The 14,435-nt window shown below is 38.7% G+C and overlaps 1 protein-coding gene across 2 annotated transcripts in view; it reads left to right on the forward strand.

Annotated features, from left to right (window-relative positions):
• LOC140729544 (uncharacterized) overlaps positions 1 to 13,799 on the forward strand; it is a 60,547-nt gene extending 46,748 nt beyond the window's left edge. For both annotated transcript variants that reach the window (XM_073049388.1, XM_073049389.1), the window contains exons 5-8: positions 299 to 452; positions 3,203 to 3,348; positions 8,679 to 8,789; positions 11,831 to 13,799. In XM_073049388.1, the coding sequence (XP_072905489.1) occupies positions 299 to 452; positions 3,203 to 3,348; positions 8,679 to 8,789; positions 11,831 to 12,034 (615 nt within the window). In that variant the 3' untranslated portion in view covers positions 12,035 to 13,799. The remainder of the gene's footprint in view (positions 1 to 298; positions 453 to 3,202; positions 3,349 to 8,678; positions 8,790 to 11,830) is intronic.
• Positions 13,800 to 14,435: the final 636 nt, after the last annotated feature.

Raw genomic sequence — 14,435 nt, forward strand, 5'->3', positions numbered from 1 at the left:
CTTCAAGTGATGCTCACAGGAAATGAAACCTGTGAGCACATAACACTACCAACAGTATTTAATCAGGATTCAAAATATTTAACATATAACCTTAATCTTTAGCCTTTGTAATGATTATTGAACAATCATATATTTAGTAAATCATTAAATGATCTAAAATACTAGAAATATAAAATATAAAAGATCTGTGACATTGTAAAATGCTTCTTAATTTTAAAATTCACATGTTTACTTATTTTTCTTATTTTAGTATAAAATGAAGATTAAATGCAAAGTTGTGTTGTTTCATATTTATCAGAAGTGGCCCATCAAAGAGGCTCCTGAGTTTTCAAATTCGATGGAGACACTCTTCAGAACCTGTCAGGAGCTATCTATTAGAATTTTGAAAGTTCTGGAACTGAGCCTGGGTGTGGAGACTGATTTCTTTGTCAACAAGCACCTAAAGATGGGCAGTAAGTGTCTATTTCAACATAAATAATTCTGATGAGTTCCTTCATTAGTCACCACTTCTACAATCACTCAGTCATCACTTCCACAGACATTCAGTCTATGAACTACTTGCTCAGAAAACTCATGGGTCTATAGTGTTTACAGAACAATGCCCAATAAGTAAGTGACAGCTTCAGATGATGTGGGATGGGTAGAAATTTGAGAAGAGTAAGAAAGGGAAAGATGACAAGTAATTATATAACACACACAGAATACTGTAGAAACTCAGCAGGTCAGGCAGGTATGGAAATTAATAAACAATCAAAATTTCAGGCTGAGACCCTTCTTCATGACCTTGGACACCTAATGAAGCATGCATACAACCAGGGGTGCAGTGCCAATTTTTTAGGTGCCGGAGCTGTACGAGGTGAGTGATAAGTTTGTGGCCTAAGGTAGAAGCCTAACATTATACAGGTCTGGTTACATGCACATGCAGTTCAACCCTTTGAGTGATTATCCAGAAAGTTTGAAAATAACTTTTGTGGTATTTCTGTTTCAGATAATTGAAAATTGCTAGGTTTTCTAAAATTGACTCCTTCTACCTTAGGCCATGAACTTACCAATCACCCCTCGTATGTCACACCCAATTTGTATACCTGCTCATTTTGTGTACTGGGCAACTTCCTTGCCCCATTCATGTAATGAGCAAGTACACAACTTGGGTGTGATATATATATATATATGTAAATAGGACTTCTTATAATGTCAAGCACGAAACCTAGATGAAAGAAATACATGAATTCTAGAGCTGCACCAAAATATAGTGATAGTTAAGACATTAACAAGATGATAGCCTATCACTACATTTCAGTGTATAACTGGTACAATAAAACGTCTGAACAGGGATACAAGCCTGACCTTCAGAACTGCATTTGGACCCAGTTAGCAGGCGAAACGCAACTTTTGTCACTTTTACTGTGATCTGTCTCATGTACGTTATTCTTGTTACACTCCTCAGCTTGTTTACAAAAGAAAGAAGTCAACATTGTTTGCTTAGAAGCCATAGGGTTGTTAGTGAGAAAGGTTTACTTTTATATTAGTGAGTAATCCATGGACCACCACAGATGTAGCCTTACTAGTACGATTGAGTCAGAGCAGACAGCAGGGCCCACAGCACTTAGCAGTGTTCCTAAGCAGGTATAAAAATAATGGAAATAAAGCAAATAAACATTTTACACTTTTAGCCACCTAAATTGGAACCAAGTAAGCAAGTATGGAAAAAGAATGTCTCATGAACTATTGCTAAAGCCACAAATATTGCTGAATATCTGTATCAAAAGCGGTAGGTTGTCAACTCTGCCTCGTACCGTTTCTCCCGCAGAAATGGTTAGACAGAAAGTGTACTCATGAGTGTTGATACTCACAATATCCTCACATGTTGGGTATTACATGGTTACACCAATACAGATCCTGTTTAGTCTTTAAATATATAAAATGTTAAAGAAGCTTGAATCTTTACATAAATAATTATCGTATCTATACAAATAAAAAATATCGTATTTTGGAAGTGACAAATGTTGATGGGGAGGAGAGCAACCATTTGAGAGGTATAGAAATGCATTTTGTTTCATTTATTGCTTCACTAAATTACTCTTTTCCCTATCAACACGAAGAGAAAAAGAGCCTCTTTCCAATCAACTATAGTTGATGGAGCTAGGCCAAGGGGTTGATCCACTATTAATGATAGTTGAAATTATGTAAAACTAGCTTATAGCCTGGAAACGTCATTTTTCAATTTGGTTTGTTTAAAAAAAACCTAAATTCACTTTATCCAGGTGTAGAAGAGGATTTTGGATGATTACCTTGAATATTTCATCAAAATCGGGCCGAAGATAAGCGAGCAGTGAATTTTTCTTTCATTCTTTTTGACTTTTAACCTTAGGTTTCGATGTTCATTCCTTGCTTAATATCGCTCCTACCTGGAATCCAATGGTACCCATTGGACAGAGCGGAAAATTGATCACACTTGTGTACACTCGTCCCTCGGTGGGAGAGAGACTGAGGATCTGTGAAATGGCGGGAGGCTGGGAAAGCAACGGGTCAGTGAAGACAAATTTCACAAATACCTAAATAAAAAACAGTCTCAAATCCAGGATTTCACCAAAAACGATCAAATACCCTATCCTAATGTTATTAGTGGTATTTTCCCCACCAGCCACCACCCCCTTTCCCCAACCCCCGCTTCCGTAAAATTCCCTCTATTTAATATGCAGCCGCTATTAAATTCCCTGCTTATTTATTTAGGTTTTTTTTAACAGAGGTGCCGGAGTGACGCTCCGGTGAGCTCTGGCAGCTCTGCACCCCTTGAATACAACCAGAGGAGGATTCAGAAAGTAGATCAGGACACCTCAAATTTGTCCTCACTTGCAGTTTAGGGATGACGAGAGATTTCATAGCTGTCTTGTGTATCAGTAATCAACGGGAAATTAAACAGTTGGAGATAATGTTTCTTTCCTTTCAGTTAGTCCTGATGAAGGGTCTTGGCCTAAAACATTGACAGCTCTTCTCCCTATAGATACTGCCTGACCTGCTGCGTTCCATCAGCATTTTGTGTGTGTTGCTTGAATTTCCAGCATCTGCAGATTTCCTCATGTTTGGGAGATAATGTTCGCTGTTTTAGTTGCTGGTGGTTAATAGAGATTGTATTTCTTTGAAACATATCTTTGACTTTCAGAAAAAAATTCAAAAATGTCTATTATGTAATTTCTTAAAGCTATAACAAATCCTACAACCTTGCGGACTTTAAATTACCCACCAATACAGAAATCTTCTCTGGAGGCAAATCAGACACGGTGTGGAGAACATTCTGATTTTGGAACATTCACTCTACTTTTCCAAGATAAAAATGGAGGATTGGAGGTAATTCTGATTCTTCATTTAGTTTCTCTGTTTATAACAAAAGAATAAACAAAATAAGCTGTAACACCTGTGTAGCACCCGTCTTATTGTGTGTAGCTATATTCTTAAGTATTACAGTTAACTTCAGTTTCATTTCCAGGCAGTTTACAGTGGCATGCAAAAGTTTGGGCACCCCTGCTCAAAATTTCTGTTACTGTGAATAGCTAAGCAAGTAAAAGATCACAACATCACCAGGCAAAAGAGCAGAAGTAGGCCATTTGACCCATCGAGTCTGCTCTGCCACTCCACCATGGGCTAAAATATTCTCCCATCTAGTTCCAATTTCCAGCTTTTTCCACATATCCCTTGATACCCAGACTAATTAGATACCTATCAATCTCCTCCTTAAACACTCTCAATGATCGAGGCTCCATAGCTGTATGTGGCAACGAATTCCATAAATCCACGACCCTCTGGCTAAAATAAAATTTCTGCATCTCTGTTTTAAATGGGTAACCTCTAATTCTAAGACTGTGGCCTCTTGTCCTGGACTCACCCACCAAGGGAAACAACCTTTCCACATCTACTCTGTCCAACCCTTTCAACATTTGAAATGTTTCTATGAGATCCCCTTTCATTCTTCTATACTCTAATGAATACAGTCCAAGAGCCGACAAACACTCCTCATATGTTAGCCCCTGCATTCCAGGAATCATCCTCATAAATCTTCTCTGAACTCTCTCCAAAATCAGTACATCCCTTCTAAGATGGGGGGCCCAAAACTGCACACAGTATTCCAAATGAGGTCTCACCAGTGCTCCATAGACACCTCCTTACTCTTATGCACTACTCCTCTTGAAATGAATGCCAACATAGCATTCACTTTCCTTACAGCTGATCCAGCCTGGTGGTTAACATTTAGGGTATCCTGCATGAGGACTCCCAAGTCCCTTTGTACTTCCGATTTCTCCCCATCTAAATAATAATCTGCCCGATTATTTCTTCCTCCAAAATGTACAACCGTACATTTCTCAACATTGTATCTCATCTGCCATTTCTTTGCCCACTCTCCTAAACTGACCAAGTCTCTGCAACCTTTCCGTTTCTTCAACACTTCCTGCTCCTCCACCTATCTTGGTGTCATCTGCAAACTTAGCCACAAAACCATTTAATCCATAATCTAAATCATCGATATACAGTGTAAAAAGAAGCAGCCCCAATACCGACCCGTGCAGAGCACCACTAGTAACCGGCAACCAACCAGAATAGGATCCCTTTATTCCCTGATGACTTGATTTCCAAAAGGCATAAAGTTAAAGATGACACATTTCTTTAATATGTTAAGCAAGGTTTTTATTTCCATCTTTTACGATTTCAAAATAACAAAAAAGAAAAAGGCCCAGAGCAAAGGTTTGAGCACCCTGCATGGTCAGTACTTAGTAACATCCCCTTTGGCAAGTATCACAGCTTGTAAACACTTTCTGTAGCTAGCTAAGAGTCCTCCAATTCTTGTTTGGGGGATTTTCACCCATTCTTCCTTACAAAAGGTTTCTAGTTCTGTGAGATTCTTGGGCTGTCTTGCATGCACTGCTCTTTTTGAGGTCTATCCACAGATTTTCAATGACGTTTAGGTCAGGAGACTGTGAGGGCCATGGCAAAACCTTCAGCTTGTTTCTCTTGAGGTAGTCCATTGTGGATTCTGAGGTGTGTTTAGGATCATTATCCTGTTGTAGAAGCCATCCTCTTTTCATCTTCAGCTTTTTTACAGACAGTGTGATGTTTGCTTCCAGAATTTCCTGGTATTTAATTGAATTCATTCTTCCCTCTATCAGTGAACTGTTCCATTGCGACCAAAAAGTTCTATTTTTAACTTCATCAGTCCACAGGACTTGTTTCCAAAATGCATCAGGCTTGTTTAGATGTTCCTTTGCAAACATCTGACGCTGAATTTTGTGGTGAGGACGCTGGAAAGGTTTTCTTCTGATGACTCTTCCATGAAGGTCATATTTGTGCAGGTGTCGCTGCACAGTAGAACAGCGCATCACCACTTCAGAGTCTGCTAAATCTTCCTGAAGGTCTTTTGCAGTTAAACGGGGGTTTTGATTTGCCTTTCTAGCAATCCTACAAGCAGTTCTCTTGGAAAGTTTTCTTGGTCTTCCAGACCTCAACTTGACCTCCACCATTCCTGTTAACTGCCATTTCTTAATTATATTATGAACTGAGGAAAGGGCTACTTGAAAATGCTTTGCTATCTCCTCTGCTTTCTGGGCATCATTTATTTTAATTTTCAGAGTGCTAGGCAGCTGCTTAGAGGAGCCCATGGCTGCTGATTGTTGGGACAAGGTTTGAGGAGTCAAGGTATTTATAAAGCTTCGAAATTTGCATCACCTGGCCTTTCCTAACGATGACTGTGAACAAGCTATAGCCCTAACAAGCTAATGAAGGTCTGAGACCTTGGTAAAAGTTATCCGAGAGCTCAAATCTCTTGGGGTGCACTAACTTTTGCATGGTGCTCCTTTTCTTTTTTCACACTAAAATTGTACAAAATAATAATAATACACTAATCTTGCTTAAAATGTCAAAAAGAACATTTATGACTTTTGGAGATCAGTTCATCTTCTACTCACTTAACTATTCACAGTAACACAAATTTTGACCAGGGGTGCCCAAACTTTTGCATGTCACTGTATCTGCAAGATTAAATTCAAATTCAAAAATTATATATACATAGTTTAACTCCAACATCACAACTTTTAAACAAAGTGTATCTCATTCAGTAACTTATCAAAGTCTTTGCAAAAATAATCAGTTCTTGCAGAAAATCAAGTTTGGATTCTTTGAATGAAAATAAACTTATACATCCAACCGTATTAAATCCTCTGTGTCATTACACATTTCGTCCCGGCGCTGGTTCGTCGAATCTTGGGTGGCTTGCCATCTTCTTTCTTGGTTCATTGGAATGATATAGAAACAGCAAGTCAATTCACAAATTTGTACAAAAGTTTGACTAAATCCCTTGGTATGATTTTACAGAGCTGATTCCCAACTACACGGGAAGATCATACAGTTTAACATGTACCTAAGGAGTTGGTGCGGGAGGCAGGACAAGATTTTTGGATCATTGGGCTCTTTTTCAGAAGCATTGGGACATGCACAAAAGAGACGGTTTGTACAGGAAGGTTTGCCAGTACTGCATGGTGGGGTTTAAACTAGAGTTGCAGGGGGATGGGAACCAGAGTGCCAGAACAGCTAATGGAGAGGTTGTGCAGTAACACACACAAAATGCTGGTGGAACACAGCAGGCCAGGCAGCATCTATAGGGAGAAGCACTGTCGACGTTTCGGGCCGAGACCCTTCGTCAGGACTAAGGGTCTCGGCCCGAAACGTCGACAGTGCTTCTCCTTATAGATGCTGCCTGGCCTGCTGTGTTCCACCAGCATTTTGTGTGTGTTGTTTGAATTTCCAGATCTGCAGATTTCCTCGGTTGTGCAGTAAGATGTTTGTAAGATCTCAGACAAAGTCAGGAGTCCAACGGTTGAGCATGGTGCGACTAGAGTCCTGAGCTGCTACATTTCAATGCAAGAACTGTCGCAGGAAAGGTGGATGAGCTCAGAGCATGGATCAACACATGGATGTTGTAGCCATTAGTGAGACTTTATTGCACGATGGGCTGGAATGGCAGCTCAATATTACAGGGTTCTGTTGTTTTAGATATGACAGAGTGAGATGGATTAAAGAAAGAAGGGAGGCATTACGATCCAGGGAAAAAGTCACGGCAGTGCTCTCAGAAACGAGAGATTACCTGCAGATGCTGGAAATCCGAACAACACACACAAAATGCTGGAGGAACTCAACAGGCCAGGCAGCATCTATGGAAAAGAGTACAGTTGATGCTTTAGCCAAGACCCTTCATCCAGTCCTGATGAAGGGTCTTGGCCTGAAATGTTAACTGTACTCTTTTTTATAGATATGGCAATGCTCCATCAGTTCAAACTGCAGAACTTGTCCAGTGAGGCATTATGGTGGAAATGAAAAATCAGAAAGGTATGATCACATTAACGAGGCTATACTCCAGACAACCCAACAGTCCAAGGGATTTAGAGGAACAAGTATGTAGAGCGATTGCAGACTGTTACAAGAAACATAAGGTTGTTATGGTCGGTGATTTTAACTTTCCACATATTGACTAGAACTCCCATCCTGTAAAAGGACTAGAGTTTGTCAAATGTTTTCAGGAAAGTTTCCTTAATCAATACATAGAAATCCCAACAAGAGAGTGTGTGATACTGTATCTGCTATTAGGGAATGAGACAGGTCAAGTAACAGAATGATCATAGTGCCATTAGTTTCAAAATAATTATGGAAGCAGATAGGTCTGGTCCACATGTTGAGATTAATGAATTGGAGAAAGGCCAATTTTGATGGTATCAGATGTGATCTGGCAAGTGTGGATTGAGACAGGCTGTTTTCTGTCAAAGGTGTATTTGGTAAGTTGGAGGCCTACAGAAGTGAAACTTTGAGAGTACAAATCTTGTATGAGCCTGTCAGAATAAAAGGTAAAGATAACAAGGTGTATGGAACCTTGGTTTCAAAGACATATCAAGGTTCTGTTTAAGAGAAACAAGGAGGTTCATAACAGGTACAAACAGGTAGGAGGAAGTGAGGTGCTTATGGAGTATAAGAAGTGCCAGAAAACACCTAAGAAAGAAATCAGAAAGGATAAAAGAAGGGATGAGGTTGCCCTGGCAGACATGGTGAAGGAGAACCCTAAGGGATTCTACAGGTATGTTAAGAACAAAAGGATTGCAAGGGTCAAAATTGGTCCTCTAGAATATCAAAATGGTAATCCATGTGTAAAGTAAAATCAGGTGAGGGAGATATGAAATTAACTTTTTGCATCTCTATTTATGCAGGGGACGGACACCGACTCTATAGAAGTGAGGCAAAGCAGCACTAACTTCACGGATAGACCTTTTAGAGATTACAGAAGAGGAGATATTTGCAGTCCTGAGGCAAATCAGGGTGGATGAATCCTTAGGGTCTGACAAGGTGTTCCCTTGGCCTCTACGGGAGGCAAGTGCAGAAACTGCAGGGGCCCTAGCAGGGATACTTAAAACACCCTGAGTGACAGGGTGTTTCTAAGTGTTTCTGTGCTGTACTTTTCTATAATTCAAAGACTGTATATGTAAACAGGAAAAATTAAACCAACAAAAACCCCAGAAAATGTCAGAAATAATCAGATATGGCAACATGTACGGAGAAATAAACAAAGTTATAATTTCTGATTTCAGAATTGAAAGAAATAAGTGAATGCTGCTGTTGTTTAACCTGTTTGAATGTTTGTGTTCCAGGTAAAGTCCAGGTCTGGCCAATACATCATTGCTCCCTACATTCCAAATACAGTTCTGTTCAATGTAGCCAACATCCTGCAGAGGTGGACATCTGACAGGTGGATTTCCACAGTGAGTCACACAACCATCCTTTTATTACAGTTATTATAGAATTGATATTATTTTAGCAATTCTGTTAGGTAATTCATTCTATTGATGGACTTTCAAACGTTTTCTCTTCATTGAGAAATTTATCCATATGATACTCTTTGAAATATTTCCCATTAGGTTAACTAGTCAGGTTTTTTTTGAAATTTGTTTTAAATCTCAACTTGAATTTTCTACTTGGATACAAGTGCCTGTTAAGAGGAACATGAGTATCTGATCAGAAGAGAAAATAATTCCTGGGCTTGACCTGAAAATTAAGAATGGAGAACAATGGGGAACAATAAATGCCTTATTAAGACAGCAAAATCAGAACAATCGATTATAATGGGAGCTAAGGTTGAAGAACAGAATATGTTGTTAAAGGTAACCAGTGTAATTCCTTAGGAATTTGTTGTTCAGGAATTACAATGCATCACAATTCATCAGATCACTTGACAAAATTTGAAACAAGTGCAGAAGGTAACAACAATTGTTTAGATCCTCAGAATGCATTTGCTCTGCAGTCCATTTATCTAAGGTCCTGACCACAGAATGAAATGAATGTTTTCAACTGGAAAATTAACATTCCGGTTGACACAAAATCATCTGGCAAAGTGAAGAATTGAAAAAAGGCTTCAATGATATTGAAAATCACAATATCAGGAGATGGTATTATCAGGAGAAACCTCCTTCACATCTGACAGACTATATAGCAAAGTAATAAAAAGACAGGGAGCAACAGAATTGTTTTACTACTAATCTCCAGGCTATTGAGGGTGAGTACTTCTGTAAAATTCAGCCACTTGGGAAAATAAAGTAACTTTTTCTGGATGTGCCCATTATAAACTCTAAATTTTATTACCTGTTGCAGATTCAGTAATGCATGATCTTCATTATTCCTATGTTTTGAATCATATAATTAATCTCTATTTTTACAGTTAATTGGAGTTAAAATAGGCAGTCAGGAACTGACAATTAGTCAATACCTTGGCCACCTGATATGTTGCTAATGCTGAAACGGTGCAGTTTTCAGTGGCTGGTGTGGACCATTGATGTGCTATTATCATCATGTTTTGAGTTAGTTATCCAAAGAAAAAGACTGATATAACAGACAACTGTGGCAGTTTCAGGCTACATCCACACTATGCCGGATAAATCCATAACCAAAGCTTTTTCTCTTCGTTTTTACCCTCCGTCCACACTAAAATGGCGTTTTCGTCCCCCGAAAACGGAGCTTTTCAGAAACGCTCTCCAGGGTGGGTTATTTTTGAAAATGCTGCTCAGGCAGATCAGTGTGGACAGCGTAACCGGAGACTTTTGAAAACGCTGTCAGACAGCAGCATGTTCCATTGTTTTCTTGAACGCAACCTAACAATTTCAGAACAGATGGCAAAGAGACTGAAGCCAGAAGAGTTAGAAATGTTCTCACCAAATACTTTGACCCATAACTTACTGAATAAATAAGTAAACTCACTTTGCCCTGTTTTCTGTCCTTGCTTGTATGAAGGTGGTTTACCTATTTATGCAAGTACTTCTCTGACAATAGATGTGTAACAGCCTGATGTAACATTGTATGGAAATACAAGATAACACTGATGCAGACATATTTTATACATTTAACAAGGTGCTTTATTAATGCAACAAGAGTTAGTCAGTTTTTCAATGTTCGTCGTCAGTCGGGTCAATCTGTCCGTGAACTCCGTCGGTTGCCGCCGTACGCTCCAGTATTTGGGTTTTTTTAGTTTTAAGTTCTCCTGCGTGACAGCTGACAGCTGTCCGTTTTTAAAAGTTTTTCTAGTCTGTAACTACACAAACGCGCACTTTTACGGCAAGATTCGACACCAAACATGTCGCTTGTTTTCGGTAGATGTGTCCTGCGCATGCGCAGGAGGAGGAGATTTGCCGAAATCTCCGATTCAGTGTGGATAGAGATATTTTCAAAAACGCATAGTGTGGACGCCTATCGTTTTTACTCGAAACCGGCGTTTTCAAAATTATCCGGTTTAGTGTGGATGTAGCCTCAGAATGTGCTCTTCAAAATGAAAACTATGCATGTTAGCATGATATCAAAAATAGTGGAATGAAAACTGTTCACAAGATTCTCAACTTCAATTCAGGAAAACCTTTTCAAATAAGAGTCAAGGAAGTTTAGCTAGAGAGGGAGCTGGTCTAGAACAAGGTATGGATAATGAAGACATGGCAGGGTTACGACTTAGAAAATGTAGTATTGTTAATGATCCTATCAAATATAATTGATTATGTAAAATTGGGCAAAAGGATAATGAGAAACCCAGAACAGATCATCTGAACTAAGGAGAATTTTACTTGGCTGAAACATGATTAAATACTATCAGTTGAAGGTAAATTGTTGACAGTTGAATGATAGTTTCCTGAAACTCATTAAGGTTCGGGGAAATTGAACGAAACAACAATAGAATGAAGGAAAAGTTGGAAAAAAATATGGAAATATTTTGCTAGAAAATAAACAACATTTATAAAGTAAGGGCATATTAAAAGCAAAGGAAGAGAAATGTCCCAAACCTCAGTGTGTAGTGTGTGAAATAATTTTGAGTGATGATGCTTGGAAACTTCCCAAAATAATTCATTAACTTTTAGACAAAACAATTGAATTTAACCAAAATGCCAGTGGCATGTGGCTTCTCAATGTAGCTAACTGGATGTTGCAATAGTCATAGGTGAAGGTACATTGAAGCATCGTATCTCCTGGCCTACTGTATTCCCAAACACAAATAACTATTTACAGAGGAAAAAAACTTAATAAAGAATTCAATAGATACCTTACATTTAGTCATGAGTGCTAATGCAAATTTTTATTGTTTACTTGAGCTATATTCATATATGCAGGGCTCATTCATAAAGATTTACAAGACTGTTTATTTCATAATTCTCTTAAGTTTGAGTCCATCAAGTCATTGAAACTCTCCTTGGCTTATTAAAACAAAATGTAGAGTTGGTTACAAAAACAGAATATACAAGTGAAATAAATTGTTGTTTCTTTACTTCAGAAACATCGAGTACCAATTCCACAGACTGAAGACGCAATGAACAGGACCAGACAGTCCCTGGCTTTCTTTGTTCACCCATCTCATGATGCAATAATCGCATGTTGTGATGGCCTGGATAAACACCCACCCATCTCTTCTATCCAATACCTAAAGGATAATCATAGTAATTTGTTTTCCAAAGAATCCTATCCAACTATTGCTTGAATGGGATAGCGACTTACAGACATCTATGTGGCTTTGAAATTGCAGTAAAAGTTACCAAATGATTTCTTAACAAAGCATTCATGCACATATTCAACACGTTTTTCCAACATATTGTCTGCATATGCAGGTTTTATCTTTTGTCAAATTTCTTAAGTATTTAGTGTTTTGGTTTATGTTTCTTCATAGGCATTTCTATTGTGGAACTAAAGAAAGGAAAAAAAATCAAAGCTATTTTATATATATCATTTAGCTTTCTTGTAATTCTTGAAAGACCTGCTGTCTTAACTGCAGAAGATGAAGGGCTCATTTGCCCAACCCGACAACTCTCCACCATTTCATGGTAAATGGTGGTCACAACACACTTTCCTCAGTATTCTTCAACAAAATTGCTAAATCCCTCACTGAGTGCAGCAAAGTGACTTCATGGTGCAGTCATTTGGTGTTCTTGTAACCAACTCACATATACTGACATCGCTCAGCATTGTACTATCTTTCCAATGAGGGAATGCTCACGTCTGCACAGGCCCTAAATAATACCACAGCTGAGAAAGGCCATCGACATTTCAAACTTAATCATTTAGGAGAAAGAAGAAGCTTGAGAAAGGCTACAAATACATTTAAAAATAAACTCTTAAGATCAGCTTCTGCTACCATTTAATTATTTGCCCCCAAATACTCTGGATTGTTGTCTGGTTCTGTACACCATTATTATTTCAATATGGAATACTATCCATTTTTTGTGGATGATATTCTTCAGATTTACTCACTACCCATCTCTCCCCACCACTCTGGAGGCCAGATTTTCATTGATCCTGATGAAGGCTTGGCTCCCTCTCAGTTTGAGGGATTCAGCACTTGGCCAGCTACTTCAATTGATGAACCCCCAGCAGGAAATCCCATTTCCCAGCAGCACAGCGCAGCACAACTGGCTTTTTGGTGACTGTGGAGTAGGAAAGTCACCGACTTAATGAATGGTAAGCATCTCCATCAACACAGTAGCATTCCGACTGACTGTCGCTGGATTGGACAATCCAGCTCAAAATTATAGGAGATGAAGGCAAAATGAAGCGTCTTCAAAACATTTATTCAACACAGAAAATTCTACTAGTATTTGAAAACCAATTTCCCTTTTCCTTTCAAACCGTATGTATTTGTTCAGTCTATTTGTAGAAGTTTGATTTTAAAATGCTAAAATAGGTCACTTTGACTACAATAAATAGCAGGATTTAGCCATGTATTTTCTTGAATGGCAATAAAAGACTTTGCATTTATATCGTACTTTTTTCATCCCTATGAGGACACACCCCCCCCCAAAGTCAGAAACACATTTTACAGCTGTCATAAACACAGCACACAAGACTTCCACAAACAACTGTGTGATAATCTAATTTTAATGATGTTGTTTGAGCGATAAATTCTGCCACTTTCTCTTTGAAATAGAGCCACTGAACCTTTTAAAGGGCAAAAACGGCTCAAGTTACTTGTCTCATCTGAAAGATCCCTGGCAGTGCAGCCCTCAATGCTACACTCAGTCACTGGAGTTTCATGTTCTGTCTGTGTGACGGGTTGTGAACACACCTTGTGATTAACGAGTGTGACCTGCAAAGTGAGCTATGTCAGACACCAGATAATATAATCTAAGATCCATGAAAACAACGGTCCTGCAAATCTCCAACTGCAAGATATGATGAAATAGACAGACTTCTATGTAACAATATGCATGCATGAAAGTATAGATTGTGAATAAATTTTTCATTATACTTGACTCTGGTGCCAATGTGATAATTTCTACAACAGTATAACTGATGGTACTCCTAATGTCTGGCAAAGATTTACATGGTAAGTGAGAGGCCTTCAAAAACAAAATTTTCAGAGCACAAAGCTTTTGTGTGCCTTTCAGAATAAAAGGTAAAGATAGCCAGTGTAGGGAACCTTGGATTTCAAGAGATATTGAGGCCTTGATTAAGAGAAAAAGGAGGTGCAAGCAGAAACAAATGAGGTGCTTATGGAGTACAAGAAATGCAGGAGAACACTTAAGAAACAAATCAAGAAGGCATGAAATTGTTCTTATAGACAAGGTGAAGGAGAATTCTAATGGATTCTACAGATAGGTTAAGAGCAAAGGGATTGCAAGGGACAAAATTAGTCCTCTGGAAGACCAGAATAATAATGCATGTGTGAATCCAAAATATTTGAGGGAGATCTTAAATGAGATCTTTGCATCTGTATTTACATGGGAGACCAATACGGAGTATATAGAAGTGAGCCAAAGCAGCATCAACTTCATGAAACCTGTGCAGATTACAGAGGAGGAGGTGTTTGCTATCCTGAGGAAAATCAGGGCAGATAAATCCCCAGGGTCAGACAAGGTGTTCCCTCAGACCCAATGGGAGGCGTGCAG

Source organism: Hemitrygon akajei, chromosome 6, assembly GCF_048418815.1.
Source record: "Hemitrygon akajei chromosome 6, sHemAka1.3, whole genome shotgun sequence".
NCBI lineage: Eukaryota > Metazoa > Chordata > Chondrichthyes > Myliobatiformes > Dasyatidae > Hemitrygon > Hemitrygon akajei.